This window comes from Dendronephthya gigantea, unplaced genomic scaffold, assembly GCF_004324835.1.
Source record: "Dendronephthya gigantea isolate DGI-Jeju-01 unplaced genomic scaffold, DenGig_1.0 000246F, whole genome shotgun sequence".
Taxonomy (NCBI): domain Eukaryota; kingdom Metazoa; phylum Cnidaria; class Anthozoa; order Malacalcyonacea; family Nephtheidae; genus Dendronephthya; species Dendronephthya gigantea.
In genome coordinates, this window is record NW_021163256.1 from 1 (window position 1) to 24,930 (window position 24,930).

Below are 24,930 nucleotides of genomic sequence, written 5' to 3' on the forward strand. Positions count from 1 at the left end.
TTAACTGCTGAATCAAAATCTTGCTGAACTAACTGAAGAATAAATATCCTTTTCAGTTGATCCATTTACCAGAATAATTGCTTAACTTCTGTGAAACTAGTCTAAGCTTTATAATTTACTTCGTAATAAAGAACATAAGTTTGTATTACAACGTGTAAAATGATTTTCTTTCAGTTTCTTCCTGGACAAACCTCTCATGCTTTGGAGGACATCAAGGAAGAGGATAGCTGTAGTACGTTGCATCCCTCAACGTCCCCACATCAATCAATTACCCCAACAGATCCATCAACGTCCCAGGAACAATCAATGGAATCCTTAAGTGAGACGACAGAGAGTGTTTTACTCACGGAGGAGACTCATGGAGGGACGACGGACGAAACTTGTCCTGTGAAAGAAACACTTCAAGAAGAAGACAATTTAGTAATGGAGAGTAATAATGATTCCTCAGAGAATGAAGGCAAAACTGAAGATATTGACTTAGGAAACGAAGATAGATTACGACGTTTAGAAGAGGGAGAAAATTGTTTGAAAAATGTTTCAAGTAAACATGAAAAAGACCTTGAAATATTAGAAGATAGGACTTCAAATGAAATGACTGCAAAGTCATGTTCAAAAATCGGCTATGAACGAGCTACATTGAGTTCAGTTGAAATGAGCTCCCAGCAAACAACTGACAATTCTGTTGAAACAGACGTTACGTCATCTGACGCAATATGCTCAGATGACGTCATACTATCATCTAGCCAGAGCCCAGGTCTAGCGAAGGAAGATCTTGATTTTAAAAGCGAAACTGATCCAGCACTACAAATGTACAGTACTCCTAAATTAAGACCGTATAAGGATGCTGAGGTTGAACAAGGGTTGGAAACAGATAAGGAAGGATATGGAGAGGGGATATCTAGAGATAGTGGAATACATGAAAGTAAAGATGATGTTGATGAAGTGGATAGTGATGGTCATAAGTGGATAGATCCGCACAACTCTGGTAAATTTGTTTTTCATCCTGATGCGTTGTCCTTATTTTCTTATTTGTGTATTTTTGTTTGCTCAAGTTTTATTTTTGTATGTTTTATAGAATCGTTAGAGGACAGCGTCTTTCCAAGAAGATCAGAACATTACGCGGACATGCCTAAATATTTGTGCGTAAGAATAAAGAGATCGTGTTGGCGGGAACACCGTCCTGTGTGCTGTCGTTTTGCACATGAGGCAATTCAACGAGCAACGACGAAAAGAGAATTCTGGTTTTCCATTCCTTGTGAAAGGTTAGTGATACTGTCATAATCCAGTGATCTGGCGTTCTCGCGTCATGGGCGAACTAATACCTTAGCAAGATCGAATATACTGAAATATGCTGGTTTAATTATTGTTTCAATACTTACCATACGGTTTTTACAATGTGTCAATCATTTTTCCTTCCAGGGATTTGAACTTGTGGATAATTTCTTCTCCGGCAGCCCGGAAAAAGAGGTACGTCGATTAAAATTGATATCGTTGAAGACGTTCTTGCCAGGCGATATTAAAAAAAATGAACAGGAAACTTGTAAAGGCAGTCTGGTTGACCACGGAGCTTTGAACCTGATTTAGAAGCAGATGAATCAACGAAAGACGAGGAAGAGAACTCACAGTCGGGAGAAAAAGAAGAAAAAGAAATCAGAAACAAAAGAACCAGAGAGAAGAACAAGGTTTGTAAAGATTCTGACATCTAGTGATATATATCCTGTGAGTTGCCTGGAACGAGAAAGACTTGTGCTGACGATTCTCCAATATTTTTAGTTCCTGGAGTATGTGTTCGATGGAAGAACCGATAATGCCTGAAGTTATTGGTAAATCTGAAATTCTCACAGACTCGCATATCTTACAGGTACGCACTCTTGTTAGGGATTTCTACAGCTTTCCGCTGATTTTCACAAATTTTCTCCTGTAGCAACACTTGATCACTCATGAAGAGAAGTGAAACGTACAGTATCTGATTTTATTAATCTCTCTGTTTCAGCTTTCTCAGTGTCTTCCGTCTCGTACGATTGGACACAGCTGGCGCCTCATCTACAGCACATATCTTCATGGTATCAGTCTGAAGACATTATATCGAACATTAGCAGAATACGACACACCAGCCTTGCTTATCATCTTGGATGACTCACACCAGGTGAGATCAATTAGAAAAAACACTTTAGAACTGATAGAGCTATCCAGTATAAATAAAGTTAGTTTAGTTTAGGTTTCCTCCTGTAGTAACACTGGATCAATAAGAGTGATCCCTACTGGATCTCTAGGAAGAACAGTTTAGAACTGATAGATCTATCCAGTATGGGTGAGGTCTGTTTACTTGTACATATTTCAAAATGGATGATCTTTTTAGGTCTTTGGAGCGTTCGCTTCCAGTCCCTTTGCTGTGAGTGAACATTTCTATGGCACAGGAGAATGCTTTCTCTACACGTTTCATCCGCATTTCAAGGTAAGAACAACAAGTTTATCCTACACAAGACTTGTGTTTCGTTTATTAACGAATCTTCAATAATCCTTTCTATTCTGCAGGTCTTTCGTTGGAGTGGCGAGAATAACTTTTTCATCAAAGGAGACATGGACGCCTTGGCTTTTGGCGGTGGCCAGTAAGTTTATATCTCAGGCTTTGTTTTACCAACTAAAGTAGACTAACAACTAAGATAAGATCCTCTTAATTTTGAAAAAATGATCTAATCTTAACATTTAAGATTTCTTTCTGTCTATCATCCCCAGCATGTGATTTAGAAACCAATAAAGCTATTCTAATATTTTTATATACGATTCAACCTCGTAACATCGATCTAAAGCATATAATTTTTCGGCAGAGGCAATTTTGGTCTGTGGTTAGATGAGGATTTGTATCATGGGAGTAGCCATCGTTGTAAGACTTACAACAATGAACCTTTGAGCACTAAAGAAGACTTTCTATGCAGTGGTGTGGAGATTTGGTGCTTTGAGTAAAATAAATAAGTGAAAATTATAAATAGTGTTAAAAGAATACAGTATATGTATTTTTGCTCTTAAAATTGTTAGTGATAAATCCAATTATAAATCAAGTTTATGGTAAATTTGAAAACACGTAACCGTGTTACAATACTGCGTCATAATATGTCATACAAATGCTCTATAAATAATCCATAAATAATGATCTGGTTTGCAGGAAATATTTCCGAAGGTGACGTCCTGAATTGTTGCGCTATAGATAACCAATGGAGAAGGTTTAAGAAAATGAATTTATTTAATGAAATTATAATTATTACCTTGAAGAAGAGTTTGTGAATTTGAATTGCTTTGAATGCTTTTATCAATTTAATTTCTTTTGAGTCGTGTGGCGCTGTTTTAACCAGTAAAATTAAGTTGAATGAAAATGCGTGGAGTGTACAAGCACAACGTTTTCTACCGGGGAAAAGCAGGTGAAATCTATTAATTTTATTTCCTCTAATAATTTAAACATTAAGTGTAACGAGTCATACCTCGTTCAATATATAATCTAACATTAATTTACTCTAATAATTTACTCTACGTCATAATGATTATTATTGATGAAAACATCAAAACAATATTCCAAAAAGCGCCCAGATCACGTCATCGTGCTGTCGTCATCACTGATGTTCCCAGAGTTTCTGTTCCACGCACGGCCTTTAATACTGCCAGAGACCTGTGACTTAGATCGTGGCTGCATAGTATCTGAATAGTTACTCTGAAATATATATATACATATTAACATTAAACTTAATATATGAAAACTTGGCATATATGAATAGTACTTTGAATCCTTACCTCGTTGTCAGATTCGTCACCACCTAAGCCCCAGCCGCTATTTCCAGCTGCTTTTGTGAAGTCGAAATGACTGTTGCGACTTCGTGACGACGTCTTTGACCGCGATGATCGCTGCGTTTCAACTGGAATATCATCATCGAAGATGTCACTGCAGATTCGTCAATCATAGGAATAAACAATGAAATATATTAATTGGTAAGTCATCATTAAAAGACTGAAACACCACGAACAAACAAAGGTACCTAGAGTTGTTGAACCCATTTTCAGATCCATTTGGGAAAGATCTATCAAACGTCTTGTTGAAAGACACGGTATTTCTCGGTGTCAGTTCTTCTATATTTAAAAAAGATGCATCATTGGTCACATCCGAGACACATTTAGCTGCAGTAAATTATGGTCACATACGTTCACTGTCTGACAAAGGCCACGTATTTCTTTCCCTCAATCCCTAAAACAATCAAATTAGGCAAGCTCTAGGATATGGTTATCACAAGAAAACACCAGAGCTATCATCATCTAAATACTCACCATATTTCCACTTGTTTCAGAAGCACTGTCAAGATCATTGAGGTCTAAAATAAAGACAAGCCCTTTTTAGTTTGAATTCCACCTATCCGCTCCTAATTCTGATAATATGATATCATTTTATAATCCACCTTGTTTTTTGTTGAGATCGTCGAACAGCCTTGAATTAAAATCACCTCTCTCGGCTTCAATGAAAAGGAAACTGTATCTCAGTAAAATCTGTGTGATAAATTAGATATTTATTAGTTATACCTTCAGACAAACTGTTATCGTTATCACCAATTATTCTAAAAGAAAAGAGAGTATTAAAATAGACATTGTTCTTGAAGATTTTGAACGTGAAAATACTTTTTATTTCAGGATGTAAGAATACCTGGCACATCTTGCACAAATTGTGACGGAAACTTCTTTATTTCCCATCCGTTTTAACTAAGAAGGAAGTAAGATATTTCATGTTAAAAAAGACTATAAAAGGAAAAATTATAAATAAAGATAGTTTTGCTTCATGGACCAGTTTAAATTTACTTTATCGAGTTTAGCTCCTTTGAGAGATGGCGTTTCATTTACTCCTTCGTTCTGTAAATCTTCCATTCTTTCCAATTATTTCTGTTCCACGTTCTTCAGGGGAGGAATTTTTTGTACTTCTTTTCTTTTTCCCCGGACCATCTTCCAACAGCAGCGCCTAAACGTAAATATTTCTGATTTAAACTATGTACGAAACAAGAGGTTCACTTCTGTGAAAGTCTCGCGCCTTGGAAGACGATTTCTAAAAAAACAGGGAAACAAAACGTATACAAGATTCAACTTCCACCGACACTGCCAAGCGAATTCAAGCATTTAGCGAGGCAGTCTCAACCTGTAATTCTTTGCGGTGCTTCTCAACTTCTTGTCTGCTTGTTTTTATAGATCGACCCCTGGAGGAATGACAGACGAATGTTAGTTTTGAAGACAACAATATGATGTAATTACTTCTCGTTAATCACCTACAGTCAGCGATGTCAAAGCATTTTATTCTGAACGTCACACGTGTCATGCGTCAAATGCATTAAAAACAAAAGGTAATGAGCTAAAATCTCATTATCTATTGTTTTTATGCCTCATTATGTTCAGGTATATAAGAAGAGCGAGGTTTGACCCAGCCCTTGTTTAACGCTCACACGTGCAGATAGAACTTCATCATCAAGAAAACTTCTGAAGAAAATCTCGCTCGTCTGCACGAGGCGTAATTCTGATTTAGTGCATGGGATAACATTATCCGAATTTTGTGAGTGAATAAGACTCGTACCCCGATATCATTGATACAGGTTGGTGAATATCTTTATCTGATTGCTTCGATTTCAAACGAAGTTCGCTGCTTAATTCATCCTTGTCATCTGCTTCATATGAAATCTTTTGTTCAGAACGTCTGCTCTCGCCGTCGTCCCAGCTTCGAACTAAACATTTCATGAGAAAGATTCCTTACAACGACGTACCACCGGGCACTGGGCCGTTCAAATTATGGAAGTAATGATGAAATTTCACGCGCTACGAACTAAACACGGCAGTGTTCAAATGATATATTACCCCCACGATATATATCTTGATTTGGCGAGGATTTGATCTGAGCTGCACCTTCGTTCTGCATTTGAAACAGCTCATCAAAGTCCTTAGTTGGAACGCGAGTGTCATTGTTCCACGAAGGTTTAGACTCTGCAGAGAAGGTAAGATTTGCTTTAAATTTCTAGCCTGTGTTTATTATATAAAATCCGTTTTATTTATCAGCATTCTCTGCTCTTCAATTCAGGTTGATGCAGTACAAGAAAAATGCGGACAAGAAAAATACAATTTGGCTGGATGAACCACTCTATAACTTTGAACTAGGGCTGCGAACATTTGATTGCAAACCCTCATGGACGAGGATTTATTTAAGAAAATGTGTCCAGGAAAGAACGCTAACAATGGTGAGAATATATCTCTTGTTGAAGTTTGAACTACAGTTTTACTAAATGTTTGTTTCTGCTCACTCATGCAACGGAGAAGCAAAATCATCCAGATAGAAAGCTAAATCAGGTCAATATATCCAAAAGCATTAGCAAATGGGACACAGGCAGATATGGTCTTTATGTTAACTGTTTGCTGCCATAGTCTCTTGTGTAACTGTTGAGTGAAATCACTGGACATACCACAGAATGGTTTAAGAAAAGTGTACAGATGCTACAAAGCTTTGTTTTCTAAATTTGATAATCCTAGATGAGACATCTACCTTCAACTAGTCTAACCTTGTCTATCACCTGACCATGTTTCATTCTTAACAGTTTTAAAATAATTTCCAGTCCAAGTTCTCAATTGATTATCCTGTTTTTTAGATTCCTGTTGATCCACACCAGCAGACCAGGATGCAGCCAAATTATGATCTGACCTCCTCTTATTACCTAATATGGATCCAGTTTAAAAAAAAAATGGATGGATGAATTTTCACTGTAAATTGGAAAGATGTGTGTCCATGCAGTACAATCAATATGAGGTTTGTTATATCTTCATTATCTTGTATAGTCGTTTCTTAATCTGCACATTAAAAACCTTGTATTTTAATTGCCTTGTGTTCACAGGCAACAATAAGTAGCCAGATTTGTTGTTCTGTCTGTAACTTAGAATATAACAACTAAAAGCTTTATTGAAACAGTTTTAAATTATCAAGAAATATCTGGTATTAATAAACAAATGCTATTCACACCAAAATTTATACAATTGTATACTAACCCCCACTTTGTGAATGATACGTCTGCCTTGAAGATGATCTGGGTGACATGTGATTATTCTATATGTAACAAATTAGTAAAATTTTATTCTTTGAACCAATGAAAAATGCCAGCAATCACTGATGTAGCAAATTTGTATTGAATCAAAAATTAACTTACAAAACTACTTTCAAGTTGCTTGGCTTGTTTCTTATGCATTACTTGTAGAATTTCAATTATATATCCAATTGGATCATCTGGTGTGTCCTGAATGACTCTTGCCATTAATGACTAAACACAACTCAATCCATGATTGTTATTTCCGCACAGAAAAGCTTGTCTATAAAAGGCTTTCAAAGTCGTATATTTTTGAAATAATTTTCTTATACTTTTACTGAAAAATGAAGTAATTTTTACGGATGTATAGTATTAGAGGTATTCTGAAGGCTGGCAGCTCTGCTATGAATACAGTAATTGTAAAATATCAAACATGTATTTTTGAGAGAGGATTTTTGTCAATTTCCCAGCATCTACGTCGAATTTCGAAATAAAATGTCAACACCAAAGTTCAAATTTTACTATAAGTAACACCGCCTCGTCTTACGTATAAAACAGGTTTCATAAATCTTTAACTTCTGAGATACTAACGGAAAACACAGGCTTTGAGGAACGCAAGTTTTATTAAACTGAACGCATAGTATATAAAGAAAATGAACGCTAGCAAAATACACATGATCAATTTTCGTTTTAAAAGAATCTTTTTACCTCGAATAACGGCCCAATTTTATGCTTTTTTAAGTAGTTCTGAACTCTTATTGCAGCCATCTCGTATTTATACACAGTAATAGAAAAGAAAATAGTTTAAAATTCCATTTTATGTTCAACTTCAGTTGTGTAAATCAACTCGCGATACAGCCGCCATGTTACGCGGGTAACCATAGCATGATAGCAACATGACGACACAGTGTTGCCAGATGAAATTTCAAAATATTCATGTTCGCTTACGTCAAAAGTTCACAAAAACAAGACGCCGTTCTGGCGTTAACTCCGGCGCACGTGCCAGTCTTCAATATAGAGCTTCTGGACATAAACAATACAGTTCGCGTATTGTTTCGCATACATATTCGCATTTAGATGCCTCATGCCTTACGAACCTAAATGTTCGATCGCGAAATTCAGAAGCACATCGCAGTATAGAAGTTCAATTGTTCAAAAATGTAAATAAACCGCATGATACATTCGCTTCGTCTTACACTTCGCCTTTGGAATTCGCGCTTATATAGTTGTATTAAATCTTCGATCCTGTGCAAACTACGCGACGTGTCAACGCGCCCATACACGACCACATCATCTTGTTAAACGGCGAAATAGCAGCGATATTATTAAAATAGGACCGGGTCTACATGTATTAAATATATTCTTACCCCAATTCAATCTAAACTTAATCGCAGCATGAAAAGAACGGTTTATTTGTTCCTCTTGGAGAATTGCCGTATCATGCGAGCGAAATCGAATCGCGCATTGGAAAATTAGCCAAAGCTGTGCACCACAACTCTTGGAGATAGACTGGGACGTAGATAAATACGGTCACATACACGTTTTAAGTACTAGTATATTTCGCGCCATTACACACTTGCGACGACGAAAAATAAAAAAAAAAAATACGGGGCGAATTTTCAACTCCGTCGCTGACGCCGGAGTAATTACAAGAAGCTCATATATCTAAATTTTCTAAATTTTAAGATCGGAAAACGTCGGAATATGTCGAAATATCGTCGGAGATTGTCGGAGATTATCGAGATTGAGTGATTGACCACCAAATAAAAATGCGAAGCAACTCTTTTTAACAATTTTAAAAAGTTTATAAAAAGTTCACAAACCTTCGAAGTTCATAAAGGACCTTTAACAGTTTTTTTACATGTTGAAAATTTAACTTGTACCGACTGGATGCCCCAGTTTATACCCACAAGATTATGATCTCCATACCAAACTTCTGGTGACTTTCTCAAGTGGTGTGACAAAAATGCCAGATTAATGAGGCCTGTACATTGAAATTTTAAAGTCAACAAGTGAATTGGACCCTCCTTGACGAATGCCCTTAGATCGAAACGTCGAGAAGTGTTTTTGTCTAATTTTGGCAGTTTTTACACGACATTTAATGGCAAGTTATTTAAAGACGCTGCCTTGCTGCTCCCTGGTTATATTGGAACGTATTGACAGAATTGGTCAATCACAATCATGTATGGTGTCGCAAACCATATGATTTCTTTACCTACACAAAATTTTTTTTATAAGGTCACGACAATACGTCATGAAAATCCGTGTCACACCTTTTGACCGTTTTATTTCCCGATTCAGACAAAGACTTAAGACTGTATATTCCGACATTCCTCTGGTCAAAATGGTTAAAAAATATATTGAATTAGCTTTCTCACGATGACGAAGTTACCACCATTTTCGAGTACTTTTTTTTAAACTTCTTTGCCGTAATAAAATTATGCATTCACTATAGGGAAAAATATACTTGTCCCGCGTGAAATTTGGCAAAGGAAATCAGCCATCGTGGACGGGGCTGAAGGGCATGTTGTAAAACCTGGACTGGACTGGACTTGTAAAACCTGGACTGGACTCATTTGTAAAACCTGGACTGGACTCATTTGTAAAACCTGGACTGGACTCATTTGTAAAACCTGGACTGGACTCATTTGTAAAACCTGGACTGGACTCATTTGTAAAACCTGGACTGGACTCATTTGTAAAACCTGGACTGGACTCATTTGTAAAACCTGGACTGGACTCATTTGTAAAACCTGGACTGGACTCATTTGTAAAACCTGGACTGGACTCATTTGTAAAACCTGGACTGGACTCATTTGTAAAACCTGGACTTCATCCTAAGACCCCCCCATTCTTAAGGATTTACTTCCGTATTCAAGAAAATCCTTAATGTTGCTGGTTTGTATGTAAGCTAGATATAAAGGTGGATATAGAAATATAGTAACACAATGATTTGAAAAAATAGCTGATGCAATAGAAAATTAAATTTAATAGGACAACACACAGTAAACTGTGTCGATCACAGTTTTTTCTATACAATTATATATTCTATGGCTATACTGCTATAATATCAACAATTTTTATATTTGTATTTTATAATATTTTATACTTTATAATGATCTTCTGCAAGTCAATAATTAATGTTGTTTATTAATTTATATCTCTTCGATAATTTTACCATTAAAAAGACATCTAAAAGTCAATTCAACTAGTATTGGCTCTTTTAGAGTCCATTTATGCTAGTGTATGAGTGTGATAATATAGAGTAATTTTTACAGTGCATGATTATATTGATAACTTCTCCACCACAAAAATTGTAAAATGTGATACAATTAAGTAAAATAGGCTTTATTAGAAATACACAGGGTGTAATTGTGCATAAAATACACAGGGTGTAATTGTGCATATATAGGGCTAAATAGAGATAATTGAATAAGGTAGAATATCACAAAAATAAACTAAACTACAACTGATTCTGTCAATTTTTAATTATGAGCCATATATAATGTGACAGAACATATTTTAGTCTATTTTACATATCTGAAAAGCCAACTAAAAGATTCCTTGACTAAAACATTTATCATCTTAAAACATCCCGTCCCGGCTAGACCGGAACATATAAACAGGCCCTTAATTAGTTGGCTTTTCAGATATGTACCATATGTTCTGTCACCTTAATACGGAAATAGTAAAGTTCGAAAATGTAAAGTAAAAGTTCGAAAATGCAAAACCAAAAATAATAAATCGTTGTCGCATCTGGGCCCGTACCTTAATATCTAGCTGGCTCACAAAAATTGACAGAACCAGTTGTAGTTTAGTTTGTTTTTATAGATAGTTAAGGAATGATTTAGTTGGCTTTTCAGATATGTAACATATGTTCTGTCACCTTATTATATATGGCTCATAATTAAAAATTGACAGAATCAGTTGTAGTTTAGTTTATTTTTGTGATATTCTACCTTATTCAATTATCTCTTATCAATTTAGCCCTATATATGCACAATTACACCCTGTGTATTTCTAATAAAGCCTATTTTACTTAATTGTATCAAATTTTACAATTTTTGTGGTGGAGAAGTTATCAATATAATCATGCACTGTAAAAATTACTCTATATTATCACACTCATACACTAGCATAAATGGACTCTAAAAGAGCCAATACTAGTTGAATTGACTTTTAGATGTCTTTTTAATGGTAAAATTATCGAAGAGATATAAATTAATAAACAACATTAATTATTGACTTGCAGAAGATCATTATAAAGTATAAAATATTATAAATACAATATAAAAATTGTTGATATTATAGCAGTATAGCCATAGGCAGCCCAGACTTTTACTTGCGCGTGTGATACTCGCGCGCGTGTCGCGCTTACGTTGTTTACTTCGTCTATATATTATGACAAGGTAGGAAAGAGTTTATCAAAATATTACAGATATACCTTCGTAAATGTATAATTATCTAAAAAATTACTTGAAGAAACGCCACAAAAACTACAACCTAATAATTACCGATGATTAAACTACATTATCCTGCAGTTTCCATGTTTTTAAACAACATCTAAAGCCTTCAAATTAGCGAAATAAAACAGGAATTCATACGGAATTTTGAGAAAACTATCCGAGGGTCACTCCGCCTAAGGAAACGTCATCTTTTTTGAGATATTAACTAAACGCTCATTGGCTTACCTGCAGAACCACCAATGAGAACCAATGAGCGTTTAGTTAATATCTCAAAAAAGATGACGTTTCCTTAGGCGGAGTGACCCTCGGATAGTTTTCTCAAAATTCCGTATGAATTCCTGTTTTATTTCGCTAATTTGAAGGCTTTAGATGTTGTTTAAAAACATGGAAACTGCAGGATAATGTAGTTTAATCATCGGTGATTATTAGGTTGTAGTTTTTGTGGCGTTTCTTCAAGTAATTTTTTAGATAATTATACATTTACGAAGGTATATCTGTAATATTTTGATAAACTCTTTCCTACCTTGTCATAATATATAGACGAAGTAAACAACGTAACCGCGACACGCGCGCGAGTATCACACGCGCAAGTCAAAGTCTGGGCTGCCTATGGTATATATAGACCAATTGCGAAACTTAGTAACCGCGCCTTCGTGCAACATGGAAACGAGGCTTTTTATGCAAAAAACAATATTTGTATTTTTTGCAGTACAAAGCTATTCGCCCAGTTATATGCCGTTTTTCGCCTTTGTTTTACATATTTTTCGATTCCTTTCAACTTGGTTTCATCGTTGTTATCATAGTTTTCAGGTTAGGAAGTTTTGCCTTTCAATTGAGGCGTTTTTGTGGTGTTTTCATTAATCTTTTCGTCTGCTTTCGTCGGGGAAATATAGAAAAGGCCGACACAAACTCAGGTAAAAGTTTAGTTTTTCCAAACTATTTCGTCTCAAGTTTTGAAAATGTATTTCATTTTTCTCCCTCTTATTTGTGCAAAATTTGGCGATATATATTTGGTGCAAAATCTATGTTTTTTATGTCAAAAATTATTGAAAAGTCACGATCGAACAAACCACCATGTTCACATTTCTCATCTAAAATCTTTTTATACCAATTTTATCGATCGATAAGATGTAATTTGACAGCAATTTTACAGCTCAGCAAAAAATAGTAGAAATCTGTTGACAAAAACTATAAAAGATAAAATAAGCAACGGAGTTTTATGTTTATTTTCCCTGTGTATATAGACTACAGTACATGTGATGTCGACTGAAAAACAAAACAACTCTGCAACTTTGCACACATGCATGACATGGATAGTAAAATACTTATAACCAAGACATAATATCATTGTCTATTTTGAATTGCCATTTGAATATTCCTTTTCCCGCAATAACATACTATAAAGGTAGCCACAATGCGAGCTGCAGCGTTTTTTAAGATACACCTTTACATGATGGCAAAGCCGAAAGCGAAAAATATTTAAACCGGAGTTCGCAAGTGTTTTTCCGTTTACGATGGGGAACGGAATCCTTTCCTTTTCAAGTATTCCTTGTTCACCCTTATCAAACATCTATTGCATGGTAGTAGATAGAAAGAATAATGTTTTGTACTAACAAAAATGCAGAATTCAGATGCAAACTCAGATGCATTCGAATTCGACTTTTATAAAATTCGGCCTTCAGGCCGGCATGCAAGCTATGCATCGTCTGTACTTTATTAAAACGAATATAAACAAAAACATTTCAGTCAGTTACTTTTGAACATTTTAACAGTATTTCTGTGGTATAAAGAAAAAAAATACAGTGATATTTGTGAAGAAATTTGGATAAATGAAGCCATTTCAGTCATCAGGTTTGAAAATTATATATCTGACTGTCACTTTTCAATAATTTTTGACATAAAAAACATAGATTTTGCACCAAATATATATCGCCAAATTTTGCACAAATAAGAGGGAGAAAAATGAAATACATTTTCAAAACTTGAGACGAAATAGTTTGGAAAAACTAAACTTTTACCTGAGTTTGTGTCGGCCTTTTCTATATTTCCCCGACGAAAGCAGACGAAAAGATTAATGAAAACACCACAAAAACGCCTCAATTGAAAGGCAAAACTTCCTAACCTGAAAACTATGATAACAACGATGAAACCAAGTTGAAAGGAATCGAAAAATATGTAAAACAAAGGCGAAAAACGGCATATAACTGGGCGAATAGCTTTGTACTGCAAAAAATACAAATATTGTTTTTTGCATAAAAAGCCTCGTTTCCATGTTGCACGAAGGCGCGGTTACTAAGTTTCGCAATTGGTCTATAGAAAAAACTGTGATCGACACAGTTTACTGTGTGTTGTCCTATTAAATTTAATTTTCTATTGCATCAGCTATTTTTTCAAATCATTGTGTTACTATATTTCTATATCCACCTTTATATCTAGCTTACATACAAAACCAGCAACATTAAGGATTTTCTTGAATACGGAAGTAAATCCTTAAGAATGGGGGGGGTCCTAGGATGAAGTCCAGGTTTTACAAATGAGTCCAGTCCAGGTTTTACAAATGAGTCCAGTCCAGGTTTTACAAATGAGTCCAGTCCAGGTTTTACAAGTCCAGTCCAGTCCAGGTTTTACAACATGCCGGGCTGAAGCTATAAAGAGTTGTCTTAACCCAGTGTCATTTTGCTACTCAAAGTTTGCTAAATGGACTAATTGTGACATAATTTTACACAAGCACTAATTATGTGTGATACAGTTTATTTTATAAGCCGAGTTAACACTTTCTTCTTTGATTTTGCAGAGGAATGTACTACGTTCGAAACACCAAGAAAATGAAGAAATCAGAAAGTCAATTCTCCGGCATGAACCCGAGCATTCAACTGCAGAACACCGCGAATTGACAAAGATTGATCTTAGTTTAATATGGCCTTTAATAAAAGCATGAACGAGAGTTGCCGAACGAACGGCATCATAAGAAGCTGTGCTGGTCAAATTGAAATATACATTTTGAAGTATTTCATCATCTCCTTAAACAACAATTACCTCTTATACGACTGAGTGATTTTGTTTAAGAATTCTTTTTTCTTGAGTGTGTGTTGTGCTTCTATATACAAACAGCTCTCTCGTCAACTCTCGTGCGATCACGCAATTACCCTTATATGACCATAGATATTAATATTTCACATAATTTATTCAAATTCTAGTTTCTATATATATATACCCTTTAGAATTTTGCACCTACCCAGGCACCTTACATAGAAATTCTTGTGAATTAAATTCATCTGATATGAAAACGCGGGTTATATCCAGGTGAAGGGTTTTATCCAAAGCGAAGGAACTAACATATAGTATGTATACAATACCAGTGTTTTTTGTGATGTAAACATGTCTTCACATTTAAAATATCCTGTCGTGACAATATTTATTACTTTTTCAGTTCACTATATTTCTAAATTAATAAGAGATAGCTTATGCTCAAAGAAATGCAAATTATATTAGCTTTGGTGGGCATTGCGGTGTATTTTGCGGGCTAAAATGATAAGTTTGCCGAGTTGAAATATATTTTATACCCGCTGATCTAAGCCAATCAGAAGAATGACTGAAGTGTCCACCCTTTCCTTTTACTTTTTATACAAAGATTGCCCTTTAAAGTTAATATAAAGTAATACAGTTGATGCTCTTGGGCATAAATGTGTTTTTGGCCCTCAGAAAAAGTTCAGAGTCGGCTATTGTTATAACATGCCAAATTTGGGCAATTTCTAAATCATGGGGTCCCCAATGTTATGCGCAGAACCGAAGCACAGAAGCCGCTGTAAACTAAAGAGATTTGAAACAGGGTGCTGGTTAAATAGCAAATAGCCCCTCAAGTGTCGCACAATGACAAATGTTATGATTTCTTTTCTGTTTATCTTACGAATTGTCTATACTTAATTTTTCACAATTAACGCAAATTATTTCGGCAACATGCTGCACTATATTCAGGTCCTGCAGTTACCCCGACTGTATTATGGTATCTGCATTTATTATTGGAAATTATATTATTCTGCGAGGTACATATATCAAGGATATTTTTATGTGATACTGGATTTTTTCGCTGGATGAAATTTTGTCTCCGAGTTAATTCTCGATCGAATTTTCGGACTTGTCAGGATGAAGAACTTTTGTCGACTTCACGCTGAATTTTCTAAACTGGTTAATTTTATGGAATTAGCAGATGCATCCACAGCAGAGAAAGCAAGCAAACAGAAGTTATTCTAATAAAGGTTGAAAATTCGAGGTCGAAGTCAATCCTGTGACTTCAGCTGCCTGCTGCCGTACAAGATTAAGGTCTGTTCACATGATACAAATTTGTCAGATCCTAATGATCTGCAGATTATACTATTAAGTTGAACTGGTCAGGACCAAACAAAGGGCCTGTTCATATGAGACGGGCCAGCCCGGCTCTGGCGAGATCCCACTGGTTCATATGAAAACATGAAGCGGGCCAGCAAAAGCGAGTCAGCCCGGCTTAACCGGACTGGCCCGTCTCATATGAACATGCCAAAAGTACATTCACATTAGAAAAAAACATGCTCCGGGTCATCTCTGGACTTGGTCTAGGCAACCTTCTGTGTGTGGGCTTCATTTTTGGCCTATACCAGACTCGACTCGGATAACAACGTTCACACCTAGACCTGGTCAAGGCCACCTTCTGTGGGCCTGGATTTTGTGGCCTATACCAGGTCAAATAAATAACGTTTACACCTATAGGCTTAAGCCTGGCCATAGGCTTTAGTGTAAACGTGGCTATAGGCATAGCCAATATAGAAACCTCAACCGAAGTTAGAAGCCCAACAGTTTTGTATTCAGTTCAACAATTTTGATTAGCCATCCCGAAGTCGAAGCAGTGGACTGGTGATAATGAGGTCCGAGAGAAAATTACTGAGACTGTCCGAGAGAAAATTACTACCTCGTACTACACGTATATGTGTGCAAGAAACGGAATATAAATTTACAAGAACATGCGATGTTGTTGCATCGTCAGATAACACAACCTGAATGGAAATGTCTCATAGTCAAGTCAAGTATCCCTTCACAGATCATTCATATATGTCTTTTGTTTACATCACACGTTTGTTCCACGTCGTCGTCTTCTTCAGATTTAAAATATTCTTGAAATTCCTGGCGGATAGCAGCAAGCGATGGCAGGTCATCGCAACTTGGAATATTTAAAAACATATCAAACAGCTTGTTCCACAAAACTCTGTTCCAGGTCCTGGAATTTAAAAATAAACGATCATTTATTGTAGTTTTCTCAACCACCAATTTTACGAAATATAGAAAAATTTGGGATACGATTTCGTGAAACTGTGTAATAACCTCAGTAGCATTATTTCAGCATGTTTTATTTCAAATTGCACTCCACTCAGTGCAATTACCATTATTTATTGGTCGCTGACAATGGATAGTAGAATATCGCCGACGAATTACGACATATATGAAACCCAACCTCGAAGCCTGGTCCTCATAGGTAAGAATGGCATATTTTATAATTAATGTTCTGCAGCTACTTCAACGTATTTTAGAACAATACGACGACTTGATTTTGAATAAATTATATAGCGTTTTTACGACACCATGTAATTTATAAGGAACTAAAATCCTTGTGAAATTTGTGAAACAAAGTTTATTTTTAATACAGAGCGAACATTGCATGGTTAAGCTTGGCACAAATTCTAAAACATTAAAACCAACCTGTTAAAGGATTTCGTAGTCTTCCAACGACCAGTCGTCGTTTCTTGGTAAACCTTCATGTAATCACCAAATATCAGACAATGTAAACTGCATAGCATGCCGTAAGTGTCCACCTATATATTGGAAAATAATTACAGACGTGAGAAATCTTGGTGACCATGCAGAGAATGAGTGACTGATAAGAGCATGATCGTCAAAGCATGATAAAGAAATGAAGATTTGCATGGCAAGTGGAAGTTCATGACGAAAATTGTATATTTCATCAAACTTTAATTATAGGATAAATGTCTGTTCACACGATCCAACTTTGTCGGATCCAATTCAATTCTGACATATGGAATGTAGTTTGTTATTGATAAAGTGTTACGCAAGACTTTATTGTGTTTAGAGATGCATATAAAAATAGCTGTAAAAATAGGAATATCAAGAGCATGACAGGGATTAGTGATTAATTTTTGCCACAAGACGCCTGAGTAAATATAATTTCGGCCCATTCGCAACCATTAATCGCCTTTCCCTTTCATGTATGACATATCGTGGGATTAAATAAGTAATAAGAGGAAAATATTTATAATCCTCTCAGAACTAATACCTGGATAAACAGTCTTAAGTCGTCACTTATCTAAATGGTCGCATTCTTTAAAAAAGTGTGCGTGCTGTAGGCCATTCAAGTTCATATGTCAATCAATTGTGTTAAAAAATGTTGCTCGGTCAAGTATGTAATAGATTACGTCATCAAAAGTTCAGTTCGATAAAATAAGAGTGAAAATAGATTAAGTTAAAAGATATTGTTCACAGACGTATTGTTGGTATATTTTACTAGTTGTTGATGATAAACATTTTAAGTTGTGAACATTTTTAAGTATTGATCGATTGAGCAGAAGACCAACTCGACTAGTGCGACAACGCCTTAAATAAACAAGATATGAGAGCTGGAACGAGCTTCTAAGACCAACCCACTGGTTACATGTACAACGCTGATTGGCTGGATAAGGATCAGCCCACTATGGTTGATGACGTATGCAAGAGTCACTGAACCCTCATTATAAAAGGGCGTGCACAGCACCTGAACCTTCAGTAGACTAGCGGAGTGGACTGACGGAGTAAAGATTAACTTATGAAACGTTAGGAAGCTCAACGACAGAACTGACGAAGAAGACAAGAACAGAAAACAACGAGATCCGAAAGGACGAATAATCAGAAGAGAAGACAAGAACAATTTAAACGACGATCAAGATCAAAATTTGAAGAAGAGAACAGTAACGAACTTTAGTTGAATTATTGTAACGATCCACTACCTCGCGTAGAAATAAAAAACTTTCTAACAATTTGGTGGAGGATCGGCGTTTTCACAAACTCAATTAGTCCGCCAAATATTCAGAAGAATTTAGAACAATCGTCATTTCGAACATTGGTTAGAAACGAGTGCTTAAACAGCGAGATGACTTGGCCGAACGAAACGCTATTCTTCTATTCATCAATACTTCTACTGACGGCAATGCTAGAGCTTGTCTCATATTTTAGTTGCTGGCCTAAAACAAATGGTCACAACCCAGTGTACAGCTCCTTTGAACAAGGATTGGAAACATGGTCCACCTCTCATCAGTCGAAAGCAGACGAATACGACCGTGCCTACCCGCTCCTTAATGTTATGAATCAGGCTGATATCCAGCGAAAGACGCACCAGTGGAAGCCTCCGTGGTTATGCAACGGCTACTGAGACGCGGCAGAAAAATCTCAGAGTTCCCCGGATCCTTCCTGATGGTTAGAACGCTTGTACATGGACATGAAATTGGACGAATTTTAAGATTTGTATAATATATATCAGCTTTTGTTATTGTCATGTTACACGTATATGTTTGTAATTTGTCTGTTTATGTTCCATAATATCAAACACGAGAGTATAGCTGTTCAACTAAAATTTCTTAGGTATACTCAGCATGCTGATTAAACATGTTGCCGTAGGATAGCGCATGCATGTTTTTAATTGGGTCAGTATACAAATTTAATTCTGACGCCTCTATTTGTGCGTCATTCGTCGATCATACATTTTTCTCTTCCCCCGGGACAGTCAAGGGTCTCCCAAACTTGTTGTAATGGATTATAATTCTTTTTCAAGCCAAAAGCTTAAATATTAGACAAATTCTTGTTTTCTCTATGTAGACTCGGTATTAATATTGTCGATGAAAACCTACATTTTGGAGTTTGGTTTGCTATCCATGACGTTTAAAATAAAATGAGTTTCAGTAATATTAAGAAGTATACGTATAAAATTTGTTTGCATAAGTTGAAATATTTTGAAGAATTATTAAGACGTATATATAGGTTTAGGTTATTATTATGGAGAGATGTTTTGTCGGAAGAGCTTTATAATAATTTCCTGTTATGTGAGTTGATCAACCAAGAATCTGAATACAATTTTCGCTGTTGCAATGATAAGATATTTTATGAAATTCGAATAATTTCGGGTACACTTTCTGACTGCATCTACAAAATTTATAATTTCGCTTAAGTCCCTGGTACATACATTCAGGAAAACAGGAAATTTTTACCCCTTGTTTTCACACTAGTTTTGGTTTAATATTGCTATATTCTGACGTGTTTTTTATATAATTATATGACATTATCATAGTTAGATTACCCCTGAGGTGCATGTAGGCATAAGTCAATTATATTTAGATCAGTTGTATCTCGTATAATCAATTATGTAGTGTTGTCGTAGAATAACAACACGTACTATGTATGTCTCAGTTATTAGGCATTTGGTAATATGCCCGTGATAGCCACGCCGAGCTCAAAAATAGTGCAAATTTGTAGACATATATAAGTTCGTTATAGCTCACACGAAGCTGGGGACAGCTTATTCTAGGTGAGGAGGATTGTTACGCAAGGCTTTATTGTGTTTAGAGATGCATATAAAAATAGCTGTAAAAATAGGAATATCAAGAGCATGACAGGGATTAGTGATTAATTTTTGCCACAAGACGCCCGAGTAAATATAATTTCGGCCCATTCGCAACCATTAATCGCCTTTCCCTTTCATGTATGACATATCGTGGGATTAAATAAGTAATAAGGGAAAATATTTATAATCCTCTCAGAATAATACCTGGATAAACATCTAAGTCGTCACTTATCTTAATGGTCGCATTCTTTAAAAAAGTGTGCGTGCTGTAGGCCATTCAAGTTCATATGTCAATCAATTGTGTTAAAAATGTTGCTCGGTCAAGCATGTAATAGATTACGTCATCAAAGTTCAATTCGATAAAATAAGAGTGAAAATAGTTTAAGTTAAAAGATATTGTTCACAGACGTATTGTTGGTATATTTTACTAGTTGTTGATGATGAAATTTTAAGTTGTGAACATTTTTAAGTATTGATCGATTGAGCAGAAGACCAACTCGACTAGTGCGACAACGCCTTAAATAAACAAGATATGAGAGCTGGAACGAGCTTCTAAGACCAACCCACTGGTTACATGTACAACGCTGATTGGCTGGATAAGGATCAGCCCACTATGGTTGATGACGTATGCAAGAGTCACTGAACCCTCATTATAAAAGGGCGTGCACAGCACCTGAACCTTCAGTAGACTAGCGGAGTGGACTGACGGAGTAAAGATTAACTTATGAAACGTTAGGAAGCTCAACGACAGAACTGACGAAGAAGACAAGAACAGAAAACAACGAGATCCGAAAGGACGAATAATCAGAAGAGAAGAGAAGAACGGAGAAAGAAGAGAACATTAGCGAACTTTAGTTAAAACTATTGTAAAGATCTCGTACCTCGCGTATCAATTAAAGAATCTTATAACAAAAGCAAACGTACTGCATTGACTTTAGTTGACTTGCTGCCCATATAGGCATAAAATATCCATCAGGGACCGGTTGTATGAAAGTCGAATAGCGCTATCCACCGGATACTGATTTTTTCAACCGTTCTAAAAATGCTCGAAAAGCGATAAAATTTCATTTTTGAAATAGACAATTTTTAAAGAGGATCCTCGATTTAGGAACACTAAGATTTAATCAAAGTTATAGCAAACAACAGGCGATTTTAAAGAGATTGAAAAAAACACACTATATATAGTGCTATATCCGTCTTTCATACAACCGACCCCAGATTTGGTTCCGACAAAATTGGATCGTGTGAACATGCCTTAACGGGGATAGCTCGCGAACTTTGCAGCCCCCAGGCCAGTTTGTGTCGCTATTTTTTCTTGCATAAACACACCTGAGTTGTCCAAGGTCTTTGAGTTCTCATTTCAATGCATTCGAATGACTCAGTATTTTTGCCAACACTGAAACGCGTACCCGGGGGAATAGCTCCAGATCAATGGCACATCCAAAATCGATCAATCCAAGTCGGCATAATTCTTCATCGCTGCCACTAAAACATCAAGATTTCGTCAAGCTTATGGAAAAAAGGTAACTATTCTTTAAAAGATAACATGCAATGTCAAAATTTCCCGGATTACATGCGCTGTCAAAATTTCCCGGATTACATGCAATGCAAAAATTTCCCGGATTACATGTCAAAATTTCCCGGATTACATGCAATGCCAAATTTCCCGGATTACATGCGCTGTCAAAATTTCCCGGATTACATGCAATGCCAAAATTTCCCGGATTACATGCAATATCAAAATTTCCCGGATTACATGCAATGTCAAAATTTGTGTGAAATTCTTGAAAGATAGGTTTTAAAGGTTTTGCTAGAAATTTTTCGAAACAATAATCTTATCTGGCAACTTAGCATTAATCATTGCAAAAATTTCGACAGTGTTAATCTTATATATAAGACTATTTTCCACTATAGACAGAAATTTGCGCGCGGTTTTTCAAATTAGGCATTCTGATTGGCTTAGCCTGAAAAATGTAAACAAATGGGCCAATTAATTTAAAACGAAATCCCAATTATAGGTTATATAAAAGAATGTTCGTACACATTGTCTTCGAGAACAACGAAATTATCTGGTTTGACATCACCATGAATAATGCCACAGTCGTGAATGTTTTCCAGGATCCTCATCATTCCAATTGCACAGAAAAACGCGGTTCTTTCGGTTATACTTTGTTCCACCTTGCATTCGTTGACGAAATCCTGCAAAAAAATATGAGAAAAAATTTAAATTATACCAGCGCCGCGAAGCGGCGCGCCCGTATAATTATGATTATCCGAGCACTCGAAGGGAGAAATGTATGGAATACAATTGGTATGACGGAGTCATTCCGTGTCGGAGCCACACATAAAAAGCACTGGGGCTGAAGAAAAAAGTGCGGGAAGAAGGCCCCTTGCATAAAGTAGGCCCCCCCGCATAACCCTTCGACTTGTATCAGAGCAATAATGAGAAACGCGACAACATGAATAAGTATAGTAATAGTTGTTCGCAAATCCTGTAAATGTACGTCTATTATTTACCAGGGTGGGTAAAGGTACGATTGGGTCGGGTTCCATACATTTCTCCCTTCGAGTGCTCGTATAATCATAATTTGGTATAATTTAAATTATACTTCACACTCTCCGGTCGAAATGTATGGAATACAATTGGTAGATTGTAAAGCAGACGAACAACAATTCTATAAGACCAAAAACACCTTATTTATTTATACTCGAGGAAGTGGATAACACTGTTGTCCCAAACGCAATAGGAAGAGATGGTCTATAATAGAATTTATTAAATGTTGTCGTGTTCGTCCAGTCGGCCATCGACAATATTGTAGCGATATCCAGGCCGGCTTGCTTTGCTGCTGATGTCGATGCGCCTCGTACCGAGTGTCCTTTAAATATGTTCTCTGCAATCCCTGCGTGATAAAGGACATCTTTGAGCCAACGTGAGAGAGTAGCCGATGTAACGGCTTATGTGGTTTCTTGAGCCCTAGAAATAGCAAATCCTGTGTATTGTCCGATGAGGGGCGCCATGCTTTAGTTCTCTCGAGGTAATGTGATAAACATTGAACAGGACAAAGCTGAGATTCTTGGTCGAAAGCCGGATAAACTGACTCTCCCAGAGGGCCTTTGTGGGATCGTTTACGATATGTTGTGTGTAGAAACTTAGTCCCTTCAGGATATTTACGCATATATCTTACATCTAAGGAAGCCATTATGGAACTTCTTTCTGGACATGTTAATGCCATTAACATACATAACTTCTGTGATAGTAGTTTCAATGTTAAGGACACGTTCTCGCCAAGACCTTTTAAATAGGTGGTCACTTTTTGTACATCCCAGGTGTGTTGATAACGGGGTTGTGGTGGTCTGGAAATTGAGATGCCTTTCATTAATCTAATCACCAATGGATGTTGACCCACTGGTTTATTATCTATGTAGACATGTGCCGAAGATATTGCTGACCGGAGAACATTGATTGTTCTGTATTGTTTGCCTTTAGAATATTGTTCCGCTAAGAAGGTTAGAATGTCCTCTACTGGACAAAGTAGGGGATTACTTTGCCGTTCACCACACCAGCGACTCCACTGAGTCCACGAACAGTTGTAAGATTTGGTGGTTGAGGCCTTGACGCTATTTGCGAGGAGCTCAACAGCCGTGCTTGAAAGGCCTGTTGCAGTGAATTGTTCCCTGATATTCGCCATACGGCTAGTTTGAGTACAGGGAAGAGAGGATGAGTTCTTCCTGGATTGGTCACGTCGGTCAGTAGTCCCGGATCGTTTCCCAGATAGATCGGGTACTCGATTAGCATCCCAATTAACAGGGGCCACCATGGTTGAGCTGACCACAGGGGCGCTACAAGGGTTAGAGTTGCCTTGTCCGTTTTTGCCTTGTGTAAACTGCATTCATAGATTGAATGGGGGGAAGGCGTAAGCGTTGAGGTTGGCCCAATTCATTGTGAAAGCGTCGGTATGGACTGCTTGGGGGTCGGGTCTCCAACTGACAAATTGGTCCAGTTGATGAGACAGACGTGATGCAAATAGGTCTAACTGGCACCCCCTGATCAATGGCTTGATTACCGTTGTCTTCAGTTTCCAGTCGTTCAGATCTCGTGTAGTCCGAGATTCCATGTCCGCGACTGTGTTCAATTTGCCTGGGATATGTTGTGCAGTAAGAAATATGCGTTTCTTCTCGCACCATTTCCAAATCTCCAAGGTCAGTTGTAGCAGACGAGGGCAATGAGTGCCCCCCATATTGTTTAGATACGCTACTGCTGTAGTGTTGTCCAACTTTAGGCAAATTACCTTGTTCGTGTCGTTTTTCAGAAAGGATTTTAGAGCAAAAAAGGCTGCTTTCAGTTCTAAGATGTTTATATGGTCCTGGGTTTCCACCTGTGACCACCTTCCCCCTGTTCTTAGCGCTCCGAAGGAAGCGCCCCAGCCCATCGTCGATGCGTCTGACGTTATCGTAACATCTGCCGTGGGCGGAAGAATGCGACTTCCTTTCAACAAGTGAAGATTTTCTATCCACCATAACAAGTCGGCCTTTGCCGCATGAGTCAAGCGTAACTGCAGGTCGTAATTTTGTGTCTGTCTTAGCGCGCTGATCTGAAGATTTTGAAGCTGCCGATAATGCAGGGGAGCTGACCAGACTGCTGGTCGACAGAATTCTAGAAGGCCTAGTACCCTGGAAATATGTCGAATAGTTGGATGTTGTTCGTTGACAAGCTGTTGGCATTCCTTGCGAATTGCCTGTATCTTGGCTT

General features: G+C 36.8%; 3 protein-coding genes and 1 long non-coding RNA gene across 8 annotated transcripts; 2 read left to right on the top strand and 2 right to left on the bottom strand.

Annotated features, from left to right (window-relative positions):
- Positions 1 to 174: 174 nt before the first annotated feature.
- LOC114540663 lies at positions 175 to 1,480 on the top strand (the record flags this gene model as incomplete). Its single annotated transcript, XM_028560785.1, has 3 exons — positions 175 to 985; positions 1,076 to 1,262; positions 1,420 to 1,480. Coding segments are annotated over 3 exons (1,059 nt in total), but the record flags the coding sequence as incomplete, so codon positions are not given.
- Positions 1,230 to 3,275, top strand: LOC114540665 (oxidation resistance protein 1-like). Of its 2 annotated transcripts, XM_028560790.1 has the most exons (8): positions 1,230 to 1,262; positions 1,420 to 1,467; positions 1,585 to 1,682; positions 1,774 to 1,861; positions 1,994 to 2,146; positions 2,360 to 2,455; positions 2,536 to 2,609; positions 2,829 to 3,275. In XM_028560790.1, the coding sequence occupies exons 3-8, from the start codon at positions 1,591 to 1,593 to the stop codon at positions 2,962 to 2,964; spliced, it is 639 nt and encodes a 212-aa protein (XP_028416591.1). In that variant the 5' UTR covers positions 1,230 to 1,262; positions 1,420 to 1,467; positions 1,585 to 1,590; the 3' UTR covers positions 2,965 to 3,275. The 2 variants fall into 2 exon arrangements, with proteins under 2 accessions (XP_028416591.1, XP_028416592.1); XM_028560791.1 differs by lacking the exon at positions 1,230 to 1,262 and having other exon boundaries at positions 1,588 to 1,682.
- Positions 3,276 to 3,444: 169 nt separating this feature from the next.
- On the bottom strand, positions 3,445 to 7,985 carry LOC114540664 (uncharacterized protein C8orf34-like). Of its 4 annotated transcripts, none has more exons than XM_028560789.1 (9): positions 4,834 to 4,984; positions 4,682 to 4,737; positions 4,561 to 4,595; positions 4,440 to 4,493; positions 4,312 to 4,355; positions 4,189 to 4,231; positions 4,026 to 4,113; positions 3,784 to 3,931; positions 3,445 to 3,703 (listed from the first exon to the last, which is right to left on the bottom strand). In XM_028560789.1, the coding sequence occupies exons 1-9, from the start codon at positions 4,897 to 4,899 to the stop codon at positions 3,584 to 3,586; spliced, it is 654 nt and encodes a 217-aa protein (XP_028416590.1). In that variant the 5' UTR covers positions 4,900 to 4,984; the 3' UTR covers positions 3,445 to 3,583. The 4 variants fall into 4 exon arrangements, with proteins under 4 accessions (XP_028416590.1, XP_028416589.1, XP_028416587.1 ...); XM_028560788.1 differs by having other exon boundaries at positions 3,450 to 3,703; positions 4,026 to 4,116; XM_028560786.1 differs by lacking the exons at positions 3,445 to 3,703; positions 3,784 to 3,931; positions 4,026 to 4,113; ... (2 more) ...; positions 4,440 to 4,493; positions 4,561 to 4,595 and adding exons at positions 5,165 to 5,222; positions 5,594 to 5,741; positions 5,872 to 5,997; ... (2 more) ...; positions 7,206 to 7,316; positions 7,791 to 7,985 and having other exon boundaries at positions 4,834 to 4,990.
- Positions 7,986 to 17,280: 9,295 nt separating this feature from the next.
- On the bottom strand, positions 17,281 to 22,374 carry LOC114540671. Its single transcript, XR_003689089.1, has 3 exons — positions 22,222 to 22,374; positions 21,510 to 21,665; positions 17,281 to 17,388 (listed from the first exon to the last, which is right to left on the bottom strand). It is a non-coding gene; the product is annotated as an uncharacterized LOC114540671 (long non-coding RNA).
- Between the last annotated feature and the right edge of the window lie 2,556 nt (positions 22,375 to 24,930).